The 25,159-nt window shown below is 37.2% G+C and overlaps 1 protein-coding gene across 5 annotated transcripts in view; it reads left to right on the top strand.

Annotated features, from left to right (window-relative positions):
• PPM1B (protein phosphatase, Mg2+/Mn2+ dependent 1B) overlaps positions 1-25,159 on the top strand; it is an 86,728-nt gene that overhangs the window by 51,201 nt on the left and 10,368 nt on the right. For 2 of the 5 annotated variants that reach the window (XM_050754604.1, XM_050754605.1), the window contains exons 3-6: positions 658-775; positions 8,860-8,971; positions 9,366-9,423; positions 20,852-24,478. In XM_050754604.1, the coding sequence (XP_050610561.1) occupies positions 658-775; positions 8,860-8,971; positions 9,366-9,423; positions 20,852-21,157 (594 nt within the window). In that variant the 3' untranslated portion in view covers positions 21,158-24,478. The other 3 variants (XM_050754607.1, XM_050754606.1, XM_050754608.1) reach the window with 3 other exon arrangements.

Below are 25,159 nucleotides of genomic sequence, written 5' to 3'. Positions count from 1 at the left end.
CTAAATATAAAAAAATTAGCCGGACATGGTGGTGGTTGCCTGTAATCCCAGCTACTCAGGAGGCTGAGGCAGGAGAATCGCTTGAACCCGGGAGGCAGAGGTTGCAGTGAGCCAAGATCGTGCCATTGGGCTCCAGCCTGGGCAACAAGAGTGAAATTTTGTCTCAAAAAATAATAATAATTGTTCAGTTTAGCATTTTGGGTATTCCACTGGATAACAAGTTTCAGCTATGTTAAATTCACAGAGTCGTAGCATTGCTCTGATGCAGTTTAAAAGCTAAGCTGGAAAACATTTGCATATGTGTTTGGGAGGATCCATTGTGGACTTAAGCCAGTTTGGGAATAGACAGTTTTGAGTGGGAAATAGTTTAGAAGATTTAATTTGTATTGAAGATATCTTCATTTCTCAGACTGGAATGGTGATGGGAAGAATAGTTCACCAGAATTAAAAATACAAAAATACTTACAGATCTACCCATATATAGACACCTTGTTTCTTCAAGTTGTGTTTTCAGTAGTTCATTGGAATAAAAATGTGTTGAACATAAACGTTCTGGATGATTAAATAAACTATAATTGCTTAAAGTATTTTGAAGTAAATGATAGTTGATAGACTGTAGAAATACAATTTTTTTCTTTTTTTTTCTTTAATATACAGGGAAGTCGAGATAACATGAGTATTGTACTAGTTTGCTTTTCAAATGCTCCCAAGGTCTCAGATGAAGCGGTGAAAAAAGATTCAGAGTTGGATAAGCACTTGGAATCACGGGTTGAAGGTAAGACAGATGCTTTTTAAAAATATAGACAGGCCAGGCATGGTAGCTCATGCCTGTAATCCTAGCACTTTTGTCACCTGGGTAACACAGCAAGACTCTATCTCAAGAAAAAAAAAAAAAATTAGAGAGGGAAAGTATTATTTTTGTTTATCAAATGATTATTTTACAATTTCCTGGCCAGGCGCGGTGGCTCACACCTGTAATCCCAGCACTTTGGGAGGCTGAGGGCTGAGGCGGGCAGATCACGAGGTTAGATCGACACCATCCTGGCTAACATGGTGAAACCCTGTCTCTACTAAAATACAAAAAATTAGCCGGAAATGGTGGCACGCACCTGTAGTCCCAGCTACTCAGGAGGCTCAGGCAGGAGAATTGCTTAAATCTGGGAGGTGGAGGTTGCAGTGAGCTGAGATCATACCACTGCACTCCAGCCTGGGCGACAGAGCGAGACTCCGTCTCCCCCCCAAAAAAATTACATAGGACAAAGAAGTATTTCAAAACAAGTCCTTGAAAAAACACATCTGTCTAAAATTTACTATCTTGGACCAATGTGTGGAGATTTATTGACAGGGAGAAGACAAGTATGTCTGTTTCACCACCAAAGAGAAACATAATTTGAAGGTAGTTGGTTAGAGCTTGCTGGGTTTTTTTTTTTTTTTTTTCCTTCTTTCCCTGCATACATTTCTACTAGTAAGTGGAGAATCCACTGAAATTTCCCTTAACAATATCATGAAAACCAAGTACTCTAATTCCACTAATATTAATTCTCCCTTCCTGGTTTAATTATCATTGGAATTCATTACGGTATCCTTTCCCTTTTATTGATAGAGTTAAGATTAGTGGTTCAAAAGATTATTTTACATATTTTTTTAAACTTCATTTGGCAATAATTTTTTTATTTTTTTGAGACAGGGTCTTGCTCTTTTTGTTGCTTAAGGCTGGAGTACAGTGGCGTGATCTCGGCTCACTGCAGCCTGAACTCCCTGGGCTCAAGTGATGCTCTCACCTCAGCCTCTCCCAAGCAGCTGGAACTACAGGCATGTGCCACCACAGCTGGCTAGTTTTCTTTATTTTTTGTAGAGATGAGGCTCACTGTGTTTCCCAGGGTGGTCTCAAATTCCTGGACTCAAGCGATCCTCCCACATCGGCCTACCAAACTGCTGGGATTACAGGCGTGGGAGCCACCACACCCAGCCTAATAATTTTAAACACACAGAAAAGTTGCAAAAGTATTACAGGAGCTCCCATATACATGTAGTATTCTTTACCTAGATTCCTCATTTGTTTATGTAATACCACGTTTGGCGCATCTCTATATATACTTTCTGTAACATTCTCATTTTCTCTCTCCCTCCTTCCTTCCCTCTCCCCCTCTCTCTCCTCTTACTCCCCTGCCCCCCCCATGTTACTACCTTTTTCCTGAGCCAAATCAATTGAAAGTTGCAAATGTGATATATCAGTACTCCTTAATAAAACGAAGATTACATAACACTACATAACTGTAGTACATCCATAAAAATTAGGAAATTGGCCCGGCACGGTGGCTCACACCTGTAATCCCAGCACTTTGGGAGGCCAAGGTGGGCGGATCAGGAGGTCAGGAGTTCGAGACCAGGCTGGCCAACATGGTGAAATCCCATCTGTACTAAAAATACAAAAATTAATCAGGCCTAGTAACGGGTGCCTGTAATCCCAGCTACTCGGGAGGCTGAGGTGGGAGAACTGCTTGAACCTGGAAAGCGGAGGTTGCAGTGAGCTGAGATCATGCCACTGCACTTTAACCTGGATGACAGAGCTAGACTCTGTCTTGGGAGGGGAAAAATTAAGGAATTAATGTTGATACAATATTAATATGTAATCCACAGATCTCATTTAAATTTCCCTGATTATCCCAGTAATGTCATATGTAGGTCCAGGTGCAGTCTGAGCATGTGTGTTGCATTTAGCTATCATGCCTCTTTAGTCTCTCCCTCAATGGAAAAAGTTCTGTAGTCTTTTTTTTATTTCTATGGACCTTTACATTTTTTAAGATGACAGGTTTGTGGAATGTGCAGCTTGGGTTGGCTGATGTTTCCTCTTGATAAGATTTAGGTTATACATTGGCAGGATTACCGTGGAAGTGATTGTAGATTGTTCTCAGTGCATCACAATCAGGGAGGCATGCGATGTTGATTTATAATGTTAACATCTTTTGTGACTTTCTTGGGTTGTTGTGTTTCAGGTTACTTAATTAATAATTATGTTATACCTAATAAGTATTTAATAAGTATGTTATATTTACTCATAAGTATTCTATGGGGATATACTTTTGAGATTGAGATTGTTAATAACCTATTCTCATTAAGATTTCAGCAGATAGTTTTAGCATCCATTTGTGATTTTTGCCTGAAGAATGATAGCCAACTGGTGATTTTCTGATTTAGTCATTCTTTTTTTTTTTTTGAGATGGAGTTTCGTTGTTGTTGCCCAGGCTGTGGAGTGCAATGGTGTGATCTCAGCTCACCGCAACCTCCGCCTCCCAGGTTCAAGTGACTCTCCTGCCTCACCCTCCTGAGTAGCTGGGATTACAGGCACGTGCCACGATGCCTGGACAGTTTTGTATTTTTAATAGAGATGGGATTTCTCCATGCTGGTCAGGCTGATCTCAAACTTCCGACCTCAGGTGATCCGCCCAGGTGATCCGCCCACCTTGGCCTCCGAAAGTGCTGGCATTACAGGCATGAACCACCGTGCCTGGCTCAGTCATTCTTTTTATATGTGTTAGCATTTTACTGCAAGGAAAAATTTTCTTTTCTACCTGTTTATTTATATGAGCACAGACTCACAAATTCCTGTTCTATTCATTGTATTATAAACTGTTTCAGCCAATGAGAGCCTCTTAAAACTTGTTGCAGCATCTTTTTGTCCTGCCCGCAACTGTACAGTATTACAGGGTTTATTGTAGTTTTCTCCCTTTTCATATTTATAACTCTCTTCTATCACGGCTAACCTTCATGCGTATGCCTTCCTCACTCCACATTGCCCATCCCTGTAGCCATCCTAAAGCTATGCTTACTGTGGTTAGCCTTGAATATCCCATTCTGGACCAATTTGTGGCCACTATTTCCCCCTCCACTCCCTGAAAGATTTGTTTTGCTTAACTAAGCAAATCTAATGGTGTTGGACAAAATTATTCAGGAACGAGAGAAGGGAGAAGCTAGTCTGTTTATCTTTAATGTAATTGCTGGTATGTTTGAGTTTAAATCTGCTGTCTTTCTTGTTTCATCTATTTTTTTTTTTAATCCTCCATTCTTGCCTTCTTTTAGATGTATTCCAGTTCATCCTAGGATTTGCTTATTAGTTACACATTCTTTAAAAAATTCCATTTAGTAGGCTGGGCACGGTGGTTCACGCCTGTAATCCCAGCACTTTGGGAGGCCAAGGAGGGCAGATCACGAGGTCAGGAGATCGAGACCGTCCTGGCTAACACGGTGAAACCCCGTCTCTACTAAAAATACAAAAAGAAATTAGCCGGGTGTGGTGGCGGGTGCCTGTAGTCCCAGCTACTTGGGAGGCTGAGGCAGGAGAATGGCATGAACCTGGGAGGTGGGGCTTGCAGTGAGCCGAGATCGTGCCACTGCACACTCCAGGCTGGGTGACAGAGCAAGACTCTGTCTCAAAAAAAAAAAAAAAAAAAAAAAAAAAAAAAAAAAATTCCATTTAGTTAAAAAAAAAATTTAGTGGTTACCCTGATAAATTGAGAATGTATTTTTCAGTCTTAAGGCCCTTTTCTTTTTTACTTTCAACCCTGAGAAGCTAAGTATCATAATCTTAATATAACCTTTTGATTTTATATATGCTGTTTTTAAGATATGAAATTACTTTTTATAAAGTTAGATTGTCAGTCTTTTTTCTTTTCTTTGCGGGAGAACTTTGATATCATACCAAGCTCTTCCACTCAAGGTTATGTAGTTACCTGTATTTTCTCCTAACACTTTTATGTTTTGATTTTTTTTTTTCTTTTTGGGGAGAAAATACATTTGAGTGATATAACTTACGATGATGGTGTAATGGGCTTGTTGAATTTGGCCTGTTGTGAGTCATTTTGTATATAATAGGCCACAGTAATTGGTGAGAGTTTTGAACTGTGAAGATCTGTGATTTCTAATATATAATTACAATTAAAAGTATAAAACCAAGGAGAGTCTTTTGCAAATTTGGAGAATGGGGATTTAGCTTTTCTGTCTCTACAACTATCTAGCTATGCACCCTAAACAATGTGCTTAAAGTTTTTTGTGGGCCTACAATTTCCTCAGCCCTAAATGAATCTTGTTTTTAGGTCTCAGTGCTTTTGAGTCTCAGTGAGTCCTGCTTTGAGGGTGATGGAAACGTGAGAAACATGTAAGAACACATTGAAGATTATGTCAGATACGGTCATATTCCTATTGATAATATTATTAAGAGGAGCTATTTTTATAGGAGTTAATGTTTAATGATAAATTGTAGTACATTGGGGTTGTAGATTGCTGACTATAGTTTATCAGAAGATGGGAGGAATTCTCTTAGTTTCCTTCTTCCTCATTCATAAAGAAACCGGGTAGTTTTTATTTTAGGAAGAACTCTCAAGTTTGGTCAGCTGCCTGTTATGTGATCTTATCCAACTTGCTTAACCCCTCAAGGCTCCAGTTACGTTATTGGAAACTAAAGATAAAAACACCAACCATAGAGGGTTCTTTTTGTTTTTTTGTTTTTTGTTTTTTTTTGATACATAGTCTCGCTGTGTCCCCCAGGCTGGAATGCAGTGGTGCGATCTCGGCTCACTGTAAGCTTCACCTCCCGAGTTCACACCATTCTCCTGCCTCAGCCTCCTAAGTAGCTGGGACTACAGGTGCCCGCCACCACACCCGGCTAATTTCTTTTTGTATTTTTAGTAGAGACGGGGTTTCACCGTGTTAGCCAGGATGGTCTCGATTTCCTGACCTTGTGATCCACCCACCTTGGTCACCCAAAGTGCTGGGATTACAGGCTTGAGCCACCACACCTGGCCCCATAGAGTTTTTTTTTTTTTTTAATAGATTGTTGCAGAAAAAGCTTATTGATGACAATTGTTAAAGATGGTAAGGCAGATATTTTTTTCAGGGGGGCCATGGCAGTAGATATAGGGACCACTATGATAGAATCTTGCAGTGACAGAAAGCAATTAAACTCAACTTGGGGTTCCATAAAGATAAGTGGAATTTATAACAAAGGAGCTGAGTGCTGGAAGGGAGTGTCAGTGGGTGAAAAATTATTACTAAGAGAAAGCATCAACATAAGGAAGGGGTTTCTGGCTAAACTGACTTGATAGGATGGCAGGCCAGGCTGAAATATCCAGAGTGGTCATATACCAAGTATGTGGGGGTTTTCAGTAAACTGACTGAGCAGGATTCTCAGTCAGCCTGGTTTCTACAAGCACAGAGAGGGAGCCCAAAGGTCTCTTAGTCAGAAAGAACTCAAGAGTCTTGCTGAAGGTTTGGTCCAAGGAAAGAGTTTTTGTCAAAATAAATGAGAATTTTGTTTATTAAGCACCTATTATGGTGCCTAGCATGTAAGTCCTCAGCAAACTGTAACTTGTATGAACTCTTAGCTTCTGTAATAGCCACATTTTAATTTCTTAAAGGTGTGGTCAATTCAGTTTAACATGAGTTAATAATATTAATTTTCTTTTGCATAGTTTGTAACTTTCCAAAGTATATATTATATAGGAGAGATAACAAATATGTTATATGATCTCTAGGGCCTGTAGCAAATAGTTATTATTAATCAGGAAACAAAATTGTTAGCTCGGCAGCCACTACAAATTAAGTTGGTACTTAAAATGTAACTTCACAGTAGCTACACCTATAATCCTTGGGATGCCGAGACAGAAGGATTGCTTGAGACTAGGAGTTCAAGACCAGCCTGGTCATCATAGACCTACAAAAAAGTTTTAAAAAATAGCTGGGCATGTTGGTGCACACCTGTAGTTCCAGCTGCTGGAAGACTGAAACAGGAGGATCGCTTGAGTTCTAGGAGTTTGGTGTTACAGTGAGCTGTGATGGCACCACTGCACTCCAGCCTGGGCCACAGAGGAAGAACATGTCTTAAAAAAAAAAAAAAGTAACTTTTTATTTATAAAGCAGTGTTCTTCAGGAGCATTGTGTTTCTTCTGGGGTTTTAAATCATGTAATATGACTTTAAATTTTGTGGTAACTTGGTAAATCTGTGTATATGCTTTTAGTGATGACTGGTCAGGTAGGAAAGGAATAATACTAAAATAAACAGGAAATAGTTCACCTAAATTGATGAATTGTATATTTAATGATTGCTTTCTACATATAGATTTACTCAGTGTTTATTGAACACGTGTCACTGAGAATATAGCAGAAAAAGAAATCTCATGGAATTTGTATTCTAGTAAAAACCTATTTTTTTAATAGAGAAATAGAGTAAGCAGAAAGCAGCAAGGAATATTGGTTAGGAATGTCTCTGTGAGGAAGGACATTTGAGCAGAGACCTGCATGGAGAGAGAATATCTGAGGGAAGAACATTCCAGGAAATGAGAACAGCAAAGACTAGGAGGGAATGTTCTTAGTGAGTGTAGCTGTGTTAGAATGAGCCAGTAGAAAACTAGAGGAAGATTAAGAGGTTTGTAGGAGGCATATCATGTAGGGTTCTGTAGACCAAAGTGAGGACTTTGGACTTTATTTGACTTGTGGTGGGAATTCATTGGAAGATTTTGAGTACAAGAGTGATTTGTTCTTTTTTTCCAAATGATCTCTCTTAGTTGCTGTATGGAGAAGAGATTGTATAAAGGGGAAAAGAGAAGGCAAAATACCAATTAGAAATTAAGCGTTAATACATGGTAGTGGTAAATTGGACTAGAGTAGAGGAGTGTGAAAATGCCTGGAGACATTTTTGGTGTCATAGCTGAGGGGGTGCCACTGGCATCTAGTGAATGGAGGCCAGGGATGCTGCTTGATACTCCACAGCGCACAGGACAGCCTCCACAACAAAAAAATTGTCTGGTGTAAAATGTCAGTGCTGTTGATGTTGAGAAGCCTTATACTATAAGACACAGACTTAAGGTAGAAAACTTAGACCTGCCTGTAATCCTAGCTACTCGGTAGGAAATGTTAAAGTCAATGTAAGGGTCTTGTGAGGCATGGTAAAACAGTTTGGATTTTGTATCTCAAGGGCTGCTGAAGACACTGCCTTTTTTTGTTTTAAAAGTAAGGCCTGGGCTGGGTGCGGTGGCTCACGCCTGTAATCCCAGCACTTTGGGAGGCCGAGGCGGGCGGATCACTTGAGGTTGGGAGTTCGACACCAGCCTTACCAACGTGGAGAAACCCTGTCTCTACTAAAAATACAAAATTAGCCAGGCGTGGTGGCACATGGCCTGTAATCCCAGCTACTTGGGAGACTGAGGCAGGAGAATCGCTTGAACCCAGGAGGCGGAGGTTGCGGTGAGCCAAGATCGCACCATTGCACTCCAACCTGGGCAACAAGAGTGAAAGTCTGTCTCAAAAAAAAAAAAATGCTGTAGAATGTAACTATTTCAGGTAAGTAACAACCTGTAAAAATGATTTTTAATTTCTCCCCTTTTTCTTACAATTCTTATCCAGCTAAACTTTTGTTATCCTTTAGTAATGGCATTCATAACTTTTATATTATTTTTAATATTAGATCAGAAGTATTTTTCCGTATAGCTGTTTCTGTATTCATCGAGACACCTATTACGTAATTTTTAGTGATTATAGACCATTTCACTCAATGGCTACACCAAAGTTTTTTTTAACTGTCCTCTTGTTGCTGAACATTTAGTTTGTTCCAGTTTTTGCTTTTATGAATAATGCTGGAATGAACATATATGTGCAAATAACTGTGTTTTCCTTTTTTTCCCTGCATGACAATGTTTCAGTCAATAAGTAGCTTCTTGTATTACTTTTAAAAAATTTTTTGTGTGCTAATGATAATTTTTTTTAATATATTTTAAAATAGGTACTACCAAATAGTATTCTTGTTTCACTTCTTGGTGAGTACTGGCTTATCACATTAATTTAGGAACCTTTTTTAAAAACCTACAGAGATTATGGAGAAGTCTGGCGAGGAAGGAATGCCTGATCTTGCCCATGTCATGCGCATCTTGTCTGCAGAAAATATCCCAAATTTGCCTCCTGGGGGAGGTCTTGCTGGCAAGTAAGTAGAACAAAAAGAGCTAATTTTGAGTTCGTTTATAATTAGTAATTAAATAATTTGGGGTAAGGAAACTTAAATCAGAAGTACATCAATTATCTAGAGGTGAAATGGGTTAGTGTTTCTTATGCTAGAGAAGAACTCTTAAAACTTCATCCAAAAACGATTTTTTAAAAAATCTATCATACTCTGAGTATGAAGGTCCTTCTTTCCTTGCTAATGAGTACAAATGGATTGTGCAAAATCAGATTCTGAGAGTAAAGTGTAGAAAGTATGTTCTTGACAAGTATAGAGTGTAGCAGTTACTTTTTTAGTGTAGTCAGGATGAAATATTGAGATATTCACAAGCTTAAAATTCTATGTAATCTAATAAAACTAAAGCATGATTTTTTTTTAGGCGCAATGTAATTGAAGCTGTTTATAGTAGACTGAATCCACATAGAGAAAGTGATGGGGTAAGTTTTATTTTATTTCATAAGCATTTGAAGTAATTTCATAATATAAATACTAAATATGAGTACATTTACATTAATGAAGTCTATAATAAATTATAGTCTGTAGTAAATTACTACTGCTTTTCATTTTAAGGTGTCAGTTAAAGTTTAAGAAAATGTATTGAAGGTAGAGATAAAATTTTGTTTTGTGGATAGCTTTGTTGTCACTTTCTGGGCATCAAATGACCTTTTTTATTTGCGCTGTCTTTATTCTCTATATGTCTGCTTTTCCTTCTTCTCCTTTAAACCTTAATTTTGAGGCAAGAATGCTCTTTTAAATATCTCAATTTCTCCTCCAGCAGGCTGCTGCCATCACCAGAAGTTAGCGATAGTGAGTGAGTTATTATTTTATGACCAGACCTTTCAGTACCCCTGTATACCCACTTGGAATACCCGAGGATAGTTTTTTTCTAATATTATTGTTGTGTTATGGGTATATGAGCGTTGAGCTGAGATAACCGTTTCTGTTGTGCCTTGCTGTACTTCATCAGAGCAAGACTCTATGCCCTTACCTTTTATTTTGCTTTCCTTCAAAATGTCAGCGAGCTGCCAGCTGCTGCTCTATGTTGTTTTATTTTGTTTTAGTACTATTACCATGAGACAGAAGTCTCTTTTTTTTTTTTTTAATCCAAGTGAGTTCAAATAAGTATTTTTCTCTTGGGTTTTCAAGTTTTTATGTCTAAAAATAAATTACTTAATTTTTAATATATGTGCTTCAAAGCTTTAAGGGAGCCAAACTTAGAAACGAAACTGATTGGGAGCAAGAGCTCCCCTCCAGTCTCCAGCTCCTCTTGGCAGATTGAGAGAGACAGTATCCATTGGCTAGAAATCATATATCATCTCAGTTGTATTATTTGCTAGGATTCATTATTGCATAGCAATATAATATAGTTTCTTTTCCTTAACAGTAAAAGTATCCTGGCAAAAAGGAAAATTTAACAATTAATATAATTTTAGTGAGTCATATAAAAGTGATGCTATATATTGCTAATTATAATTTATATCTTGGTCTAGTGCAGTAATTCTGAGTTTTTTTTTGTGGCAGGTACCTCAAAGTATTAAGAATTATACCCAAGGCCGGGCATGGTGGCTCACGCCTGTAATCCCAGCACTTTGGGAGGCCGAGGCGGGCGGATCACCTGAGGTCAGGAGTTTGAGATCAGCCTGACCAACATGGAGAAACCCCGTCTCTACTGAACATACAAAATTAGCCGGGCATGGTGGCGCATGCCTGTAATCCCAGCTACTTGGGAGTCTGAGGCGGGAGAATTGCTTGAACCCGGGAGGCGGAGGTTGTGGTGAGCTGCGATCATTCCATTGCACTCCAGCCTGGGCAACAAGAGCAAAACTCCGTCTCAAAGAAAAAAAAAAAAAAAGAATTGACCCAAAGCTGTGAAAATTAATTTAAAAATACAAATATTTTATGTGATCCATCAGAGAACCCTCAAAGAAATGAGTGTAGGATGTTGACATGACTAAAAGGATGGTGGTAATTTGGAAGGTTGAGAGAAGAGAATCTTTCCTTTTCAGCTACATTATAGATTCTACAGGGCATCTACTACCTTGATTAGAGGAAATAAGCCCTCAGAAGACAGTTATTGATTCATTATTAGCCGTAGAAGTACTCCCATTTCCTCAGATGTTTCAAAGTACAACCCTCATGTGTAATCTTAAAAAACATATATATATACCTTGCTGGATTTTGGGGTCCCTCAAGAAAATAGTCTGTTTTTACTCCAAACAAGGTTTTCTGTTTAACATATACCAAGGGTAACCTAAATTTTTTAAAAAGAAAAAATGATTACACATAGTAGCTACATAAACAGGGAGTAAATAGGCAACGGAACTATGAAACTAGGAGGAAATGCTCAATATATAAACCTTACCTTAAATAGATTGTTCTTTGGCTATAGAAATGGGATATATGTACTTAATTACCTTCATACATAAATGTTCTGTTAATATCAGCAGATCAAATACTGACAGTGTGTCATATAGTGGATTCACAGAGGGAGAAGACTAGAAAACATAAGACATGACCCCACTTGTGTGCTCAGTGCAGCTTACACTGTAGTTATAAACACACCTTAAATGATCAAAATATTTCACATAGCTTAGTAACAAATAAATGACAAAATCCAGAATGTGACCATTGCCATGTGAATTGGACAGTGATTGCTGTGAAAGTTCAGCTAAGTAGGGGGAAAGTCAGCTTAGAGAAAAGATAGGATTTGAAGAATGATTTGAATGGTAGAAATGACATGAGGATGATGATCTTTCAAGTGGACTGGAGAGGCATGGACAAAGTATAAGCTGTCTTCAAAAGAAAGGACATCTTTTTTGGCTAAAGCAGAGAACTGCTGTGGTGAAAAATAAGAATTTAGGTTGCAGAGGTATTTGCTAAGAGACTAGCCTTTTGAACATCATTTTAGGGTAATGAACCACCTTATGTTTGGAGCATAAGAATGATAGACTCAAGAAAAATCTGTGGTATTTTAATCTGTTAGAAACATTTACCGTATTAAAGAGATGCAGGCAGTCAGGTAGTTGTGAAATAATTACAGAGACCAAATGGTAACTGTAAACTTATTATCATTACATAGATATATGGATTAAAGGAACTTCCCTTGTTTACTATGAAAACTGACTTTGCAGCCTAGAATTCTAAATGGGGAAATATATGCCTTTCACAATAATCACTAACTTAGAAAAATGTTGAACTATAATTGCAAGTAGCAGAAATGTGCTGAAAAATACCGCAGAAGGAGAAGGCATGAAGAAAATACAGACATGTGATTACATTCTCAGCTCTTAACTTGACCCACTGTAGCAAAAAGCTAGCCACAGAGGTGCTCCATAAATGCTTCTTAACAGTGTGGATGATGTCGCCAGGAGCTGGATATTAACTTGCGGGGTCAGAAAGATGAAAGTATGGTAGAATTACAGAAGAGGAGAAAGTTGGAAGGTATTATAAAAATTAAGTGTTTTTTAAATAACAAAAATTATTTTTGTTTAGATATTTAAACAAAGAATTCTAGCCAGAGTTAAATCGGAGGGTTTTTTTAGGCTCCTGAAATGTCTGCTTTATATCGGAGAGAATTGTTCTGTTGTAAATGATTATAAGTAGTACCACTAGAAATAGGGATTCATTCATTTTTCTTATAATTAAGACAAATCTTTTAAATAAATATTTTTCAGAAAGCAAAGTCAGAAATTAAGTAATTTTAATATATATTCAGAAAGGTTACTATTTAGGGGAAACTTCTTGTTTACTAAATTTGTTTTTTAGTCTGTGTTCCATACTAAACTAACTTTTAAGAATGTGTTCCATCTTCTTACCGCAAGCAATATTGTGGTATTTTCCCAACTTTTAAAATGCAAATTTGTAACAAAGAGTCTAGCAGGGATTCTTAGTCTAGGGATGCACGAATCCCCAGAAATCTTTTGGAAAATCTCCGGCAAAAGCAAAACTACATTTTGCTGCAAGTTGTGTTTATATTAGACAGGGCTCTGGGGTCACACTCCTTCCCTTTTTCTAAAATGCTAGTTTGTGTTTTATAACTAGAATATAAATTTTGTGAGATCTGGGACTTTATCTGATTCATTTATGTCTGTAGTCCAAGCGCTTACAACAATCCTGGCATACTGTGAAAGCTCAGTAAATATTTTTTGAATAGGAAATATTTGTATTTATTCATTTCTAGTAATTTGCTTAAGGCTGTCCTTAAGTCATATATTTAAAAATTAATTTGAGGTTACTAATTGGTATGAAAGTCTGTATTTATAGCGTTTTATATTTTCATGCAAAACGTTCTTCCCTTGAAAAAGACTCATAATGCTTTTGAATTAGTATGCCACTGATCAAGTAGTTGCATAAGTTGGTAATTTTCCAAGGGTAAAGTTGCAAAGGGGGGTGACCTGTATTTACCCAGCTCCTACTTGTGCCAAGCCCCTTATTTATACACACACAGAGTCATAGGTAATCTTCTCAGTACCTTTCTTTTACAGATGAGACTTACAGAGATGAGGTAGCTTGCACAGGTCACAAAGCTAAATAAATCATGCAGCCAGAATTTGAATTAGGCTGACTCCAAAACCTGTTCTCTTTACATTATTCCATGTGGCCTTTTTAAGGTAGTTAGAGATTATGTATGTCTGTACCCCACCTTTGTCTACCATCCAGGAAAAATCATTTCCCATTCTTTCGTAAATATGTTTAATAGTCTTAAGATACTCTGTTTTATTGATTGAGACAGGGTCTCGTTCTTTGTCCCAAGCTGGAGTGCTATGGCACCATCATGGCTCACTGCAGCCTCAACCTCCCAGGCTCAAGCGATCCTCCCAGCTCAGCCTCCAGAGTAGCTGGGATTACAGGCACACAGCACCACACTTGGCTAATTTTTTGTATTTTTTGTAGGGACAGGGTCTTGCTTCATTGCCAGGGCTAGTCTTGAACTCCTGAGCTCAAGTTACCTTCCTACCTCAGCCTCCCAAAGTTCTGGGATTACAGACATGAGCCACTGCACCCAACCACAAGATAATCTGTTTTTAATGGTAAATATTTTATAAAGTTGTTGAAGCAGTCAAGCCCAATTCCTTGTCAGTTATTTTTCATTTAAATACACATATTTATCCTAATCCAAAAATGGTTTAAGGCATTTTGATCTTAGAGAAGGGGAGAAAAAAACAGGACAGATTAGTCTCTTTTTGAGCCCAAAAGAATCTCTGTATTGTTTTTACTTTATTAAATTTTGCATGCATTTTTCTGTTTTACTTCAAACAGATAAATGCAATACCCATAACTGCTTTTACATTTTTATATCACAGTTTTTAGAACTATGTGAATATTAGTTTTTTCATGTTTACTTTTTATTCACTTGTCAAAGCATTGCCATAGAGAAGACCTATACTGTTTGAAAATGCACTAACATTAGTCACTATGTTTTTAGGGTATGATTGATATAACACTTAGCTGTGTGGTCTTGACCGACACCATCTAAAATTATTCATTAAATTTGACATGATTCTTCAAGTAACATCTAATTTATTAGAATCTTCATTCGTTATCAATTGTATCACATTTTGTCATATTCGAGAATTTTTAGTTTTAAAAATTTTTTGTCTGACAAGCAGCGCATAGGACTCCACAAGAAATATTTTTACTAGTGTTTACTTTTTCTCTACTGTTATAAGTAGTCATTTTAAGAATTTTGGTTATGGGCCAGGTGCAGTGGCTCACGCCTATAATCCCAACCCTTTGGGAGGCCGAGGCGGGCAGATCACGAGGTCAGGAGATCGAGACCATCCTGGCTAACACGGTGAAACCCTGCCTCTACTAAAAATACAAAAAATTAGCCAGGTGTGGTGGCGGGCACCTGTAGTCCCAGCTACTCGGGAGGCTGAGGCAGGAGAATGGCATGAACCCAGGAGGCGGAGCTTGCAGTGAGCCAAAATCGCGCGACTGCACTCCAGGCTGGGCGACAGGGCGAGACTCCGTATCAAAAAAAAGAATTTTAGTTATGAGAGCTGTGTTTCAAGAGATAAATAATTGCTGCAAATAAATATTAGCTGGTTAAACTTTATTTTTTTAAATGTGCTTAGATTACCTTCCTTCCCCCTCTTATTACTACACTCTGCTTGATTTATCTAATTTCTATGTCTTATTTGGTGTGAGTTAGTGTTTTCATTATGAGAGATTTGATTTTTAAGCTGTGTTAGTCTAGCTGATAGTAAAACCTTAAAACCTAGGGTGGATGGGAGATGTCCTAAATTCTCATTTCAGTAATTGCCTTCAATTTACTTTACAGAATAATTGTAAACATCCCATCTGATATGATAGTTTAATCAATATAACTAGAGTTCTATGGTATTATTAGTTTTACTATATTAAGGAAATATAAAGTTCAATATGAAATAACCTGTGGTGTTCTATAATTCACCAATATTTCTTTAGTAAGAGTCTTACCTATATGAGGTACTTCATATGCAAAAAATGTTACTCGCCATAGTGTATTCAACAGAGCATAAAGCTAGACATTGATCTTAATTATACCTGTGCACAAATCAGAGCTCTGCCACTTACTAAGATTGTCACTCTGACAAATAACTTAAATCTCTCTGAGCCTTAGTTTCCTCACTTATAAAAATAACTGGAGTTCTTACTTTCTAGGGTACCTGTGAGGATTCAGTAAGATTATGTATGTAAAGTTCTTAGCACAAATATTATTTTTCCTTCCCTAGATGATAGGAGGACATAGAATGGAATATGAAATTGTCTTTACTCTCAAAGAGTTTGCAGTCTAAGTGGAGAGTCTTGTGAACCGTTGCAAGGTAGAGTTAATAGCTATAATAGATGTGTAAAAATAGGTGTGCTATATCAATTGTATGAGTTCAGATAGAGAAAGTGCAGGAACCTAGATAATAGGTTTCTCTTCTAATATTAATGAAAGCCCATGAGAGAGTTATGTAACAGTGTTTGGAAAAATCAAATGTAATGGCTGGGGAAGAGATTTCAGTCCTCTATTGTCTATCCAGAGTGATGAGAAAGTGCAATTTGCCATAAGATAAAATGACTTTTAAGTGTGGTCATTAGCTAAAGTTCTTCTCAATTTAGTGATTCTGTAATGTCAGCATTGCAAATCCATCTCTACTTGATTTATTGGTTTGGTTTTCTTTTGCTTTTAATTTTTTTATTTTTCATTTTTTGAGACCAAGTCTCACCCTGTCACCTAGGCTGAAGTACAGTGGTGCACTCTCGGCTCACTGCAACCTCTGCCTTCTAGGTTCAAGTGATTCTCCTGCCTCACCCTCCCAAGTAGCTGGGACTGCAGGCATGCACCACCATGCCTAGCTAATTTTTGTATTTTTAGTTGAGATGGGTTTCACCATGTTGATCAGGCTAGTCTCGAACTCCTGAACTAAAGTGATCCACCTGCCTCGGCCTCCAAAAGTACTGGGATTACAGGTATGAGGCACCATGCCTGGCCATGGTTTAGTTTTAGTATGCCTTTTTTTTTTGAGTTGGAGTCTCACTCTGTCACCCAGGCTGGAGTGCAGTGGCACAATCTCAGCTCACTGCAAGCTACGTACCTCCTGGGTTCACGCCGTTCTCCTGCCTCAGCCTCCCAAGTAGCTGGGACGACAGGGGCCTGCCACCACGTCCGGCTAATTTTTTGATTTTTAGTAGAGACAGGGTTTCACCGTGTTTAACAAGGATGGTCTCGATCTCCTGACCTCGTGGTCTGCCCGCCCCGGCCTCCCAAAGTGCTGGGATTACAGACCTCAGGTCAGCCACCGTGCCTGACCTAGTATGTCTTTTAAAAAGCAACTTCCCTTCCCAAACTATCACTGCTATGGCAATTCACAGAAATACAGGTGATTAATAATGAAAGTGTCAGTTGGAAAGTGAGAGGTACTTTATATGTTGAACTTGCCAAAACTGACCCAAATACGACAAATAGAACAACCTTTCATCCAACCTTATTAATAAGTCCACCTCCAAATAGAGTTACGCCATTTAGTCTACATCAGTGATTTTCAACCCTGGCTGTATATCCGAATTGCCTGTCAGGCTTTAAAAGAACAACCCAAATCCACTGAATCTGTGTATTTTGAAATAGAACTTTGACGTGTATGCAATTTTAAAAGCTCCACAGGTAATTCCAATGTGGAACAAGGGTTGATAATCACTTCTATGTGTAAGTCTTTGAAGCAGATTTTGTTTTAATGTCCTGTAATGTTTTAAAAATAAAATGGTAGGTTTTTATCCTTTGTTTTTTTCTTTTTTTTTTTTTTTTTGGTTTGGGGGTTTTCTGGGGGAGAGGGTTGTAGGCCCTGCATTAAAAAGTCTTTGTGATATACCATAAAGTAGAACATTTCCTCTTAAAGACTGACAGGTTTATCATTATACTTATCACATTGTTCCATCTCAACGCTTCCTGAATAGATTGAAATGGGAAACTTTGTATTTATTTATTAATGAATGAATGAATGAATGAATGACAGAGTCTTCCTCCATTGCCCAGGCTGGAGTGTAGAGGCATGAACATGGCTCACTGTAATCTCAACCTCCTGGGCTCAAGTGATCCTCCCACCTTAGCTTCCCAAGTAGCTGGGACCAGAGGTGTGTGTTGCCACACCTAATTTGTAAAATTTTTGTTTTGTAGAGACGGGGTCTCCCTATGTTGCCCAGGCTAATCTCAAACTCCTGGGCTCAAGTGATCCTTTCACCTTGGCCTCCCAAAGTGCTGGGATTACAGGCATGAGCCACCAGCCCTGGCTGAGAAACTTTATTTAGGGAAACATGTTTTAAGTCCACATAATAAATTTTGCAAATTAAAAGACAGCTAATATGCTTGTTGTGCAAAATTGGAAAATTCAAAGAAAATAAAGTATCTGAACTCCCTGCCCATTATCATTGTATTGCTGTATTTCCTTTCTTTTCAGGTATTTTTACATATGCTAACATGAACAGATACACAGACGTATATGTACCCAAAAAACATGGGCGATACACAGTATCATCTCTTTTTTTTTGGGAGATGCCTAGACTGGAGTGCAGTGGGTGTGATCTTGGCTCACCGCAACCTCCTCCACCTCCCGAGTTCAAGCGATTCTCCTGCCTCACCCTCCCGAGTGGCTGAGATTATGGGTGCACACACCATGCCTAGCTAATTTTTGTATTTTTAGTAGAGATGGAGTTTCACCATGTTAGCGAGGCTGGTCTCAAACTCCTGACCTCAGGTGATCCACCCACCTCGGCCTCCCAAAGTGCTGTGATTACAGGCATGAGCTACCGTGCCCGGCCCAGTATCATCTCATTTTTTGCCATGAGGACACTTCCCCGCCCCGTTCCCCCCTCCCCACCCCGCCACATGTCTGAGGCAAGAAAACAAGCACTTTGTTGTTGTTGTTGTTGTTGTTGTTGAGATAGTCTCATTCTGTCTCCCAGGCTGGAGTGCAGTGGTATGATCTTGGCTCACTGCAACCTCCGCCCTCCGAATTCAAGCGATTCTCCTACCTCAGCCTCCCGAGTAGCTGGTATTACAGGAACCTGCCACCGCGTGCTGCTAATTTTTTGTATTTTTAGTAGAGGCAGGGTTTCACTATCTTGGCCAGGCTGGTTTTGAACTCCTGACGTCATGATCCACCCACCTCAGCCTAACAAGCACTCATTTGTTTTTTTGTTCTTTTTTAAGAGGGTCTCACTCTGTCATCCAGACTGGAGTTCAGTGGCATGATCATGGGTCACTGAAGCTTCAACCTCCTCGACTTAGCTCAACCTCTCACCTCAGTTCCCAGAGTAGCTGGGACTATGGGCGTGCTCCTTTTAAACATTTTTTGTAGAGATAGGGTCTCACTGTGTTGCCCAGGCTGGCCTAGAACTCCTGACCTCAAGCAATCCTCCTACCCCTGTCTCCCAAAGTGGTGAAATTGCGGACATGAGTCACTGCTCCTGGCCAATGGGGACAACTTTTTAAAAAATAACATTCATCTGCTCTCATTTTTCTAATAAAACATTGCCATTTATTATATGGCTTTATTAGTGTTATCTTTGTTCTAAAAGTGTAGTATAGTGTCTCTAAAGAAGGTTAAGAGTTTGTGTCAGATCAACTGCATCAATAACCTATTTTGTATTTTATTTTAAGATGAAAACTTCCAAATGTATTCAAAAAGGGGATATGATATGTTGGAACAGCTGTACATTGTCTGTCTAGATTCAACAACTTAACATTTTGCCATAGTTGCTTTGTTTTTCTTTCTGTATCTATTGTTTTTTTTCTTTTTTTGACTGAACCCTTTGAGAGCAAATTGCAGACATCATATTTTACCTGTAAACATTTAAGCATGCAGCTCTTAAGAATGAAGACGTGTTTCAACCAGGCGCAGTAGCTCACACCTGTAATCCCACCACTTTGGGAGGCCAAGGCAGGCGAATCACCTGAGGTCGGGAGTTCAAGACCAGCCTGACCAATATGGAGAAACCCCATCTCTACTAAAAATACAAAATTAGCTGGGCGTGGTGGCACATGCTTGTAATCCCAGCTACTCGGGAGGCTGAGGCAGGAGAATCACTTAAATCTGCAAGGTGGAGGTTGCGGTGAGCCAAGATCACGCCATTGCCCTCCAGCCTGGGCAACAAGAGTGAAACTCCATCTCACAAAAAAAGAATGAAGACTTTTTTCTATATAACCATAATACCATTATTATACCTAAGAAAATTAATTTTTTAAAAATTTATTTGTAATTTTTGTGGGTACATTGTAGGTGTATAAAATAATAAATTTTATAATATCGAATATCAAGTTTAAATTTCCCTAGTTGTCCCCAGAATGACTATTGTAATTGTTATTTTGAATCCCAGTCTAATCAAGTTTATCAGTCAAGCACATTAAACAAGTCTTTAATCATCAAGCCCCTCAGCTGTTTTTTTCCCCTTGACACTGACTTTGAAGAGCCTGAGCCAGTTTTTTGTAGTACATTCTGCATTCTGAATTCATATGATTGTTTTCTCATGTTGTGCTATAACTTGATCCTCTATTCACTTTTTCCCTGTAAACTGGGAATTAGCATTATTAGATTCATTCTAAACATTTTTTGGCACGAATACAGGACATGACTGTATAATGCATCATATCAAGAGGCACATAATGTAAGGGTATCTTGATTTTAGTCTGTCAGCTTAACTGTGATCAGCTTGGATGATTAGAGCTTGTTCTGTACAGTATTAAAGTAATTACTATTGTAGAAACCTGTAGATTTTCCAACATTTACTAAAATATGAAAGGATTGAGTAGTTTATTATTCATACTTAAAATACTTAATTTATTTTTATCTAGAGATGTTTTTATCAAAATAAGGGCAAAAAGTAAATACAATTTTTATCCGTGAAAACTCTAAAGTCTTTCAAAGATCTGTTTAAATCTATATAGTTTTATGTTTTGTATTTCCTACTTATCATTTAGCAGAAATGATGAAGAAATTGTTCTGATGGCTTGCTTTTCTGTCCTTTTCCTACTGCTTTAAACATTAATTTTCTTTTGTACTAAATCGTATAGCCAATTATTGTTTTTTTTTTTTTTAAGTCAGTTTTAGGAAATGCTTGTGTTGCTGTTGAATTATAAAAGCTGAGTAAATTTCAGATTAAATTTTAAATGACTGTGAAATAAGACATAAACTAGTTAATGGTAATTTGCTTAAAATGACTTGAGATATTATAATTGGAAGTTTTTATTGATACAGGTAAGAATCGATATTTAATAAAATGTTCTCATGCTTAGACTATATTACTTTTCAGTAGAGAAATTAGTATTTTGCTGTAATGTGTTATGAAATACATGTGATATCCTAGTTTGTCTACTGACACTGGGGTCTTGAATCTTAAAAAAAGGCCTCCGAGGAAGCAGAGGAAAGTGGATCACAGGGAAAATTGGTGGAAGCTCTCAGGCAAATGAGAATTAATCATAGGGGAAACTACCGACAACTTCTGGAGGAGATGCTGACTAGTTACAGGCTAGCTAAAGTAGAGGGAGAAGAAAGCCCTGCTGAACCAGCTGCCACAGCTACTTCTTCGAACAGTGATGCTGGAAACCCAGTGACAATGCAGGAAAGCCATACTGAATCAGAAAGTGGTCTTGCTGAATTAGACAGCTCTAATGAAGATGCAGGGACAAAGATGAGTGGTGAAAAAATATGACTTTTCTTTTTGGTAATATTTTTGTGATCTTTGATGGTTTTTAACTTAGGAAGTGTAATGTATGCATTTATATAACCGTTTTGTTATTTGAATCTTGGAAAACTAGTTTTATTATATTCAGATAGCCTTGTTTTTTAAAAAGGCCTTTGCATACACCTTTATGAGATAGTGTAAAATTGACTATTTATATTAATGAAATTATATGTCATTTCACATTGTATGCCAGAAATTAGGATACCAATTATGAATTACAGTCAGTAGTTAATACTAGATAGGATTAGAAATTTTGATTAGAGAGATTACACTATATTATGGAAAAACTTGTTAATGTAGAATTATACTGCTTCATATTATTTTACCTATTAGTACACTCATAGTTAGCTTTGTAATAAATTTATGTTTTCTTTAATAATTTTAGTTCTTCAAAAAATGGCTGATGCTGGCCTGTAATTTTTCTTTCAAGGATAATAATTTGTGTGTTGTTTGATTTGTTTATATTTTACATCTCTGTAGTTTTATTTTTAGAAGTTGTGAGATACTGGATGTGTGGCTATTTTTCCTTTCTCTGTATTCTTTATGAAACATAACTTTTGAAAAACCTATGTATTATTCATACAGCTTTGGTTTGTATATTCTGTATAGCCTAACTACACACATCAAAATGTATGTCAACCAAGTGTTTAGAATGAAATTATAAGTGTTTAAGTCCAAATAAAGCATGTGATGTGGAATAATCTATGCATGTTGTACTTATTTTTGAATTAATTTTTTAAAAACAACCAAGTTTGGTATATTGGAAGAATACCCATTAGAAATTCATTTGTATTTATATAACATTTAGAACACTTTTGGCTTACCTTTTTTCATTAATAAAAAGGAAAGAAGTTTAATGTTAAAATATATGTGTTACATACTTAAATCTATTCTTTTTCTTATCCATCTTTTGTGGTACAAAATATTAATCTTTGGAGATTATGGGCACACATAGACATGTGAGAAAATTGCCACAGTGAGCATTTTAAAGATTGCAGAATTGTCCATTTTGTTACAAATTTTTATTAGTTATTAATAAATGGAATAATTATGGGCTGTTTTTAAAATAGTGGCAGGTGAGAGTTTTTGTTTAAAGGGATTTTTAAATTATAGATTATTCACATGGGGGAAATATTTAAAAAAATTTTTTATGACTGTAGAACATTAACTTTTCTTCTTTACGTTTATATTTATATCATGTGTCTGAAGTTGCTTTAAGTTACCATAAATTGAAACTTTGGAATCTTTGGATGTTATAGCTGATGTTTTGATGTATTTTTCCAATGCCAGAATATTCTTAAGTGCTTTGAGAAAGGAAGGCATTTGATGGAGAGGGGAGGAAAATAACCCAACCCAGTTATCTATCTATATTAGATACACGTGTACACACACAATATACAATACACAACATCTCTCTGTAAAAGTACCCTTTTCAGACAAAGAAAGGAAGGTAACTTGTTCATCAATTTTGTTTTCTTTTGAAATTCAATCCAGTCTGGAAGTGGTATAGGTAAATAATAATATTCTTCCTTTTCTCTTCCTGTAGGGTGCTGGAGATCTAGAAGACCCATGGTAGCCTTAAAAACCTTCTAAAATGCTTTTGATTCTGAAAATTGGGGGAAAAAACTTTTAATCACAATTTTCTTCAATACAAGGGGAAAATATTCTTGTGGATTCCCAACGTTTTGTGATATGAGCAGAAAATCATTAGCATTTCCCATCATTTGTTCATATTTGTGTTTTCTGACAGTTGCCACTTGTAGCATTGCCTGTACTACAGTATTTTTTGCCAACCTCAGGCATACTCATTACATCTGTATTGAACTTTTGGCCCTAGAAACCAGTGGAGTTATTTCACCACAAATCAACAATGTGCCTGAGGTGCATGGGAAATATAGTTAGCTATACTCTGAAAATACATTATGTTTTTTTCTTTAAACAAAACACACAACATGTAAGCATGTAAGAGTAAAGAATTGTATGATATGTTCCTTTTTTCAGTTCACCAAGTTGGAAGCCTTTTGCAGCTCTGTGGCTTGGAATTTCATTTGAGCAATTTCTATAGGATATGTATTTATTATTGGTTGTTATTTAATTTTTTTCCAATCTTACCTGTATTACCAAACTGGGTTCTCCAATAATGTCCAAATTGTAATGTTGCCTTGCTTCAAGATAAAGTGTATTTGGGAATAATATTATAAACCCTTACAAATTTTATGCATGTATCTACTGCATCCTTCAACTCTCCCTAGAAAATCTTTTGAAACCAAATGGATTAATTTATGGCTATTTATAATTTGCTTTGACATTTCACTGTTGGAAATTTTTTAAAGATGAGATTTGTCTTTATAATGTAAATTGTGATTTTTGTTTTACATGTGGGTTTCTATAGTTTTAATTTTTTCAGCTTTTAAGATACGAGTTTTGTGTAATTTGGTATTTTTAATCATTTATGTTATTTTAAAAGCTCAGAATATCACATTGAAATTACTATAAATACATTTAAAATTATCTATTTTAGATCTAAGGAAATATTACAGAGATATTTTCATGGGTTCAGTAACCTTTCATTTTATAACATTGGGCACGGTACAGAGTGGCTGTCACATAAGGTACTTGAAGATTTATTAGTTTAATTCTATTTTTACAGTAACCTTGAATTCTTCTGAGTTTTGCATGTATTAAATTCAATTAATGCTGAATATGAAGAGTAAAGTATTTATCTGAAAGAAGTTACTGGGTTAGGAGAAGTAATGAATGTATCCATTTGTACATGGTTTACATGTTGTGGATGCTTTGTAAACATTTTCTTATATGTTTAAATTGTGTTTCAGCAGGATGTAATTGCCCTTGTGTATAGTTAAAATGAGTCATCATCTGGTCCTGTGTGAAATGGAATTCATGGTATTTTCTGTAACATTTTCCTGAAGCTGTTTCTGGAGAGCCACACATTTAAATACAGACAGCTTTCCTGATCATTTGATTTATTGTGCACCTGATTTTTGGTTTAAAAGGAATTATTGCCACAATATATTTTATTTATTCTTTAGATTTTAGCCTTGTAAGTTAAAGTGCTTTACATGATGATGTGAAAAGCTGTTTGTCCCTTTACTGGGTTTGGGGGGTTGTTAAAAGATAGGGAATGAAGAATGCAAAATGGTTTATTGTTCAAACTGTCCACTCTGATCCAACCCTGTACTGATAGTACTTTCCAGTATGATATTGTGATGTTTCATACAATGCAGTGAACATAACCAACTTGTTACCTAAATAAAGAATTGATAAAAACAGTGTGACATATTACTATTTGGTATGATTCAGTTTTTAATGTTATTTTAAACTTCTTATGTGGTTGGCATACTTGTGAAAATTTAATTCCAAATAGGAGTTATCCAAACTCTACAGGACAATATTAACCCCTTCTCTACTCCAGAAATATTTATACTCCTTTTTGAAATACTTGCCTTTGGCCGGGTGCGTTGGCTCTCGCCTGTAATCGTAGCACTTTGGGAGGCCAAGGCGGGTGGATCACAAGGTCAAGAGATCGAGACCGTCCTGGCCAACATGGTGAAACCCCATGTCCACTAAAAATAGAAAAATTAGCTGGGCGTGGTGGTGTGTGCCTGTAATCCCAGCTACTTGGGAGGCTGAGGCGGGAGAATTGCTTGAACCCAGGAGGCAGAGGTTGCAGTGAGCCACGATCGCGCCACTGCACTCCAGCCTGGGGACAGGGCGAGACTCCATCTCAAAAAAAAAAAAAAAAAAAAAAAAAACCTTTTTCATTGGGGGTTACTGGTGCTTGAAATAGAAATAATGTATGAGTTAGTAAAAGAAAAACCAATGTTCAGTGTTTACTCATCTGAATTTCCTAGCCTGGGTATTCTCAAGTATTTTGGTCTCAGGACCCATTTATACTCTTACAAATTGTATATTCCAATGAACTTTTGCTTTTGTGGGTACTATTGATAT

Source organism: Macaca thibetana, chromosome 13 (assembly GCF_024542745.1).
Source record: "Macaca thibetana thibetana isolate TM-01 chromosome 13, ASM2454274v1, whole genome shotgun sequence".
Classification (NCBI taxonomy): domain Eukaryota; kingdom Metazoa; phylum Chordata; class Mammalia; order Primates; family Cercopithecidae; genus Macaca; species Macaca thibetana.
This window is presented reverse-complemented; position numbering and strand designations above follow the sequence as displayed.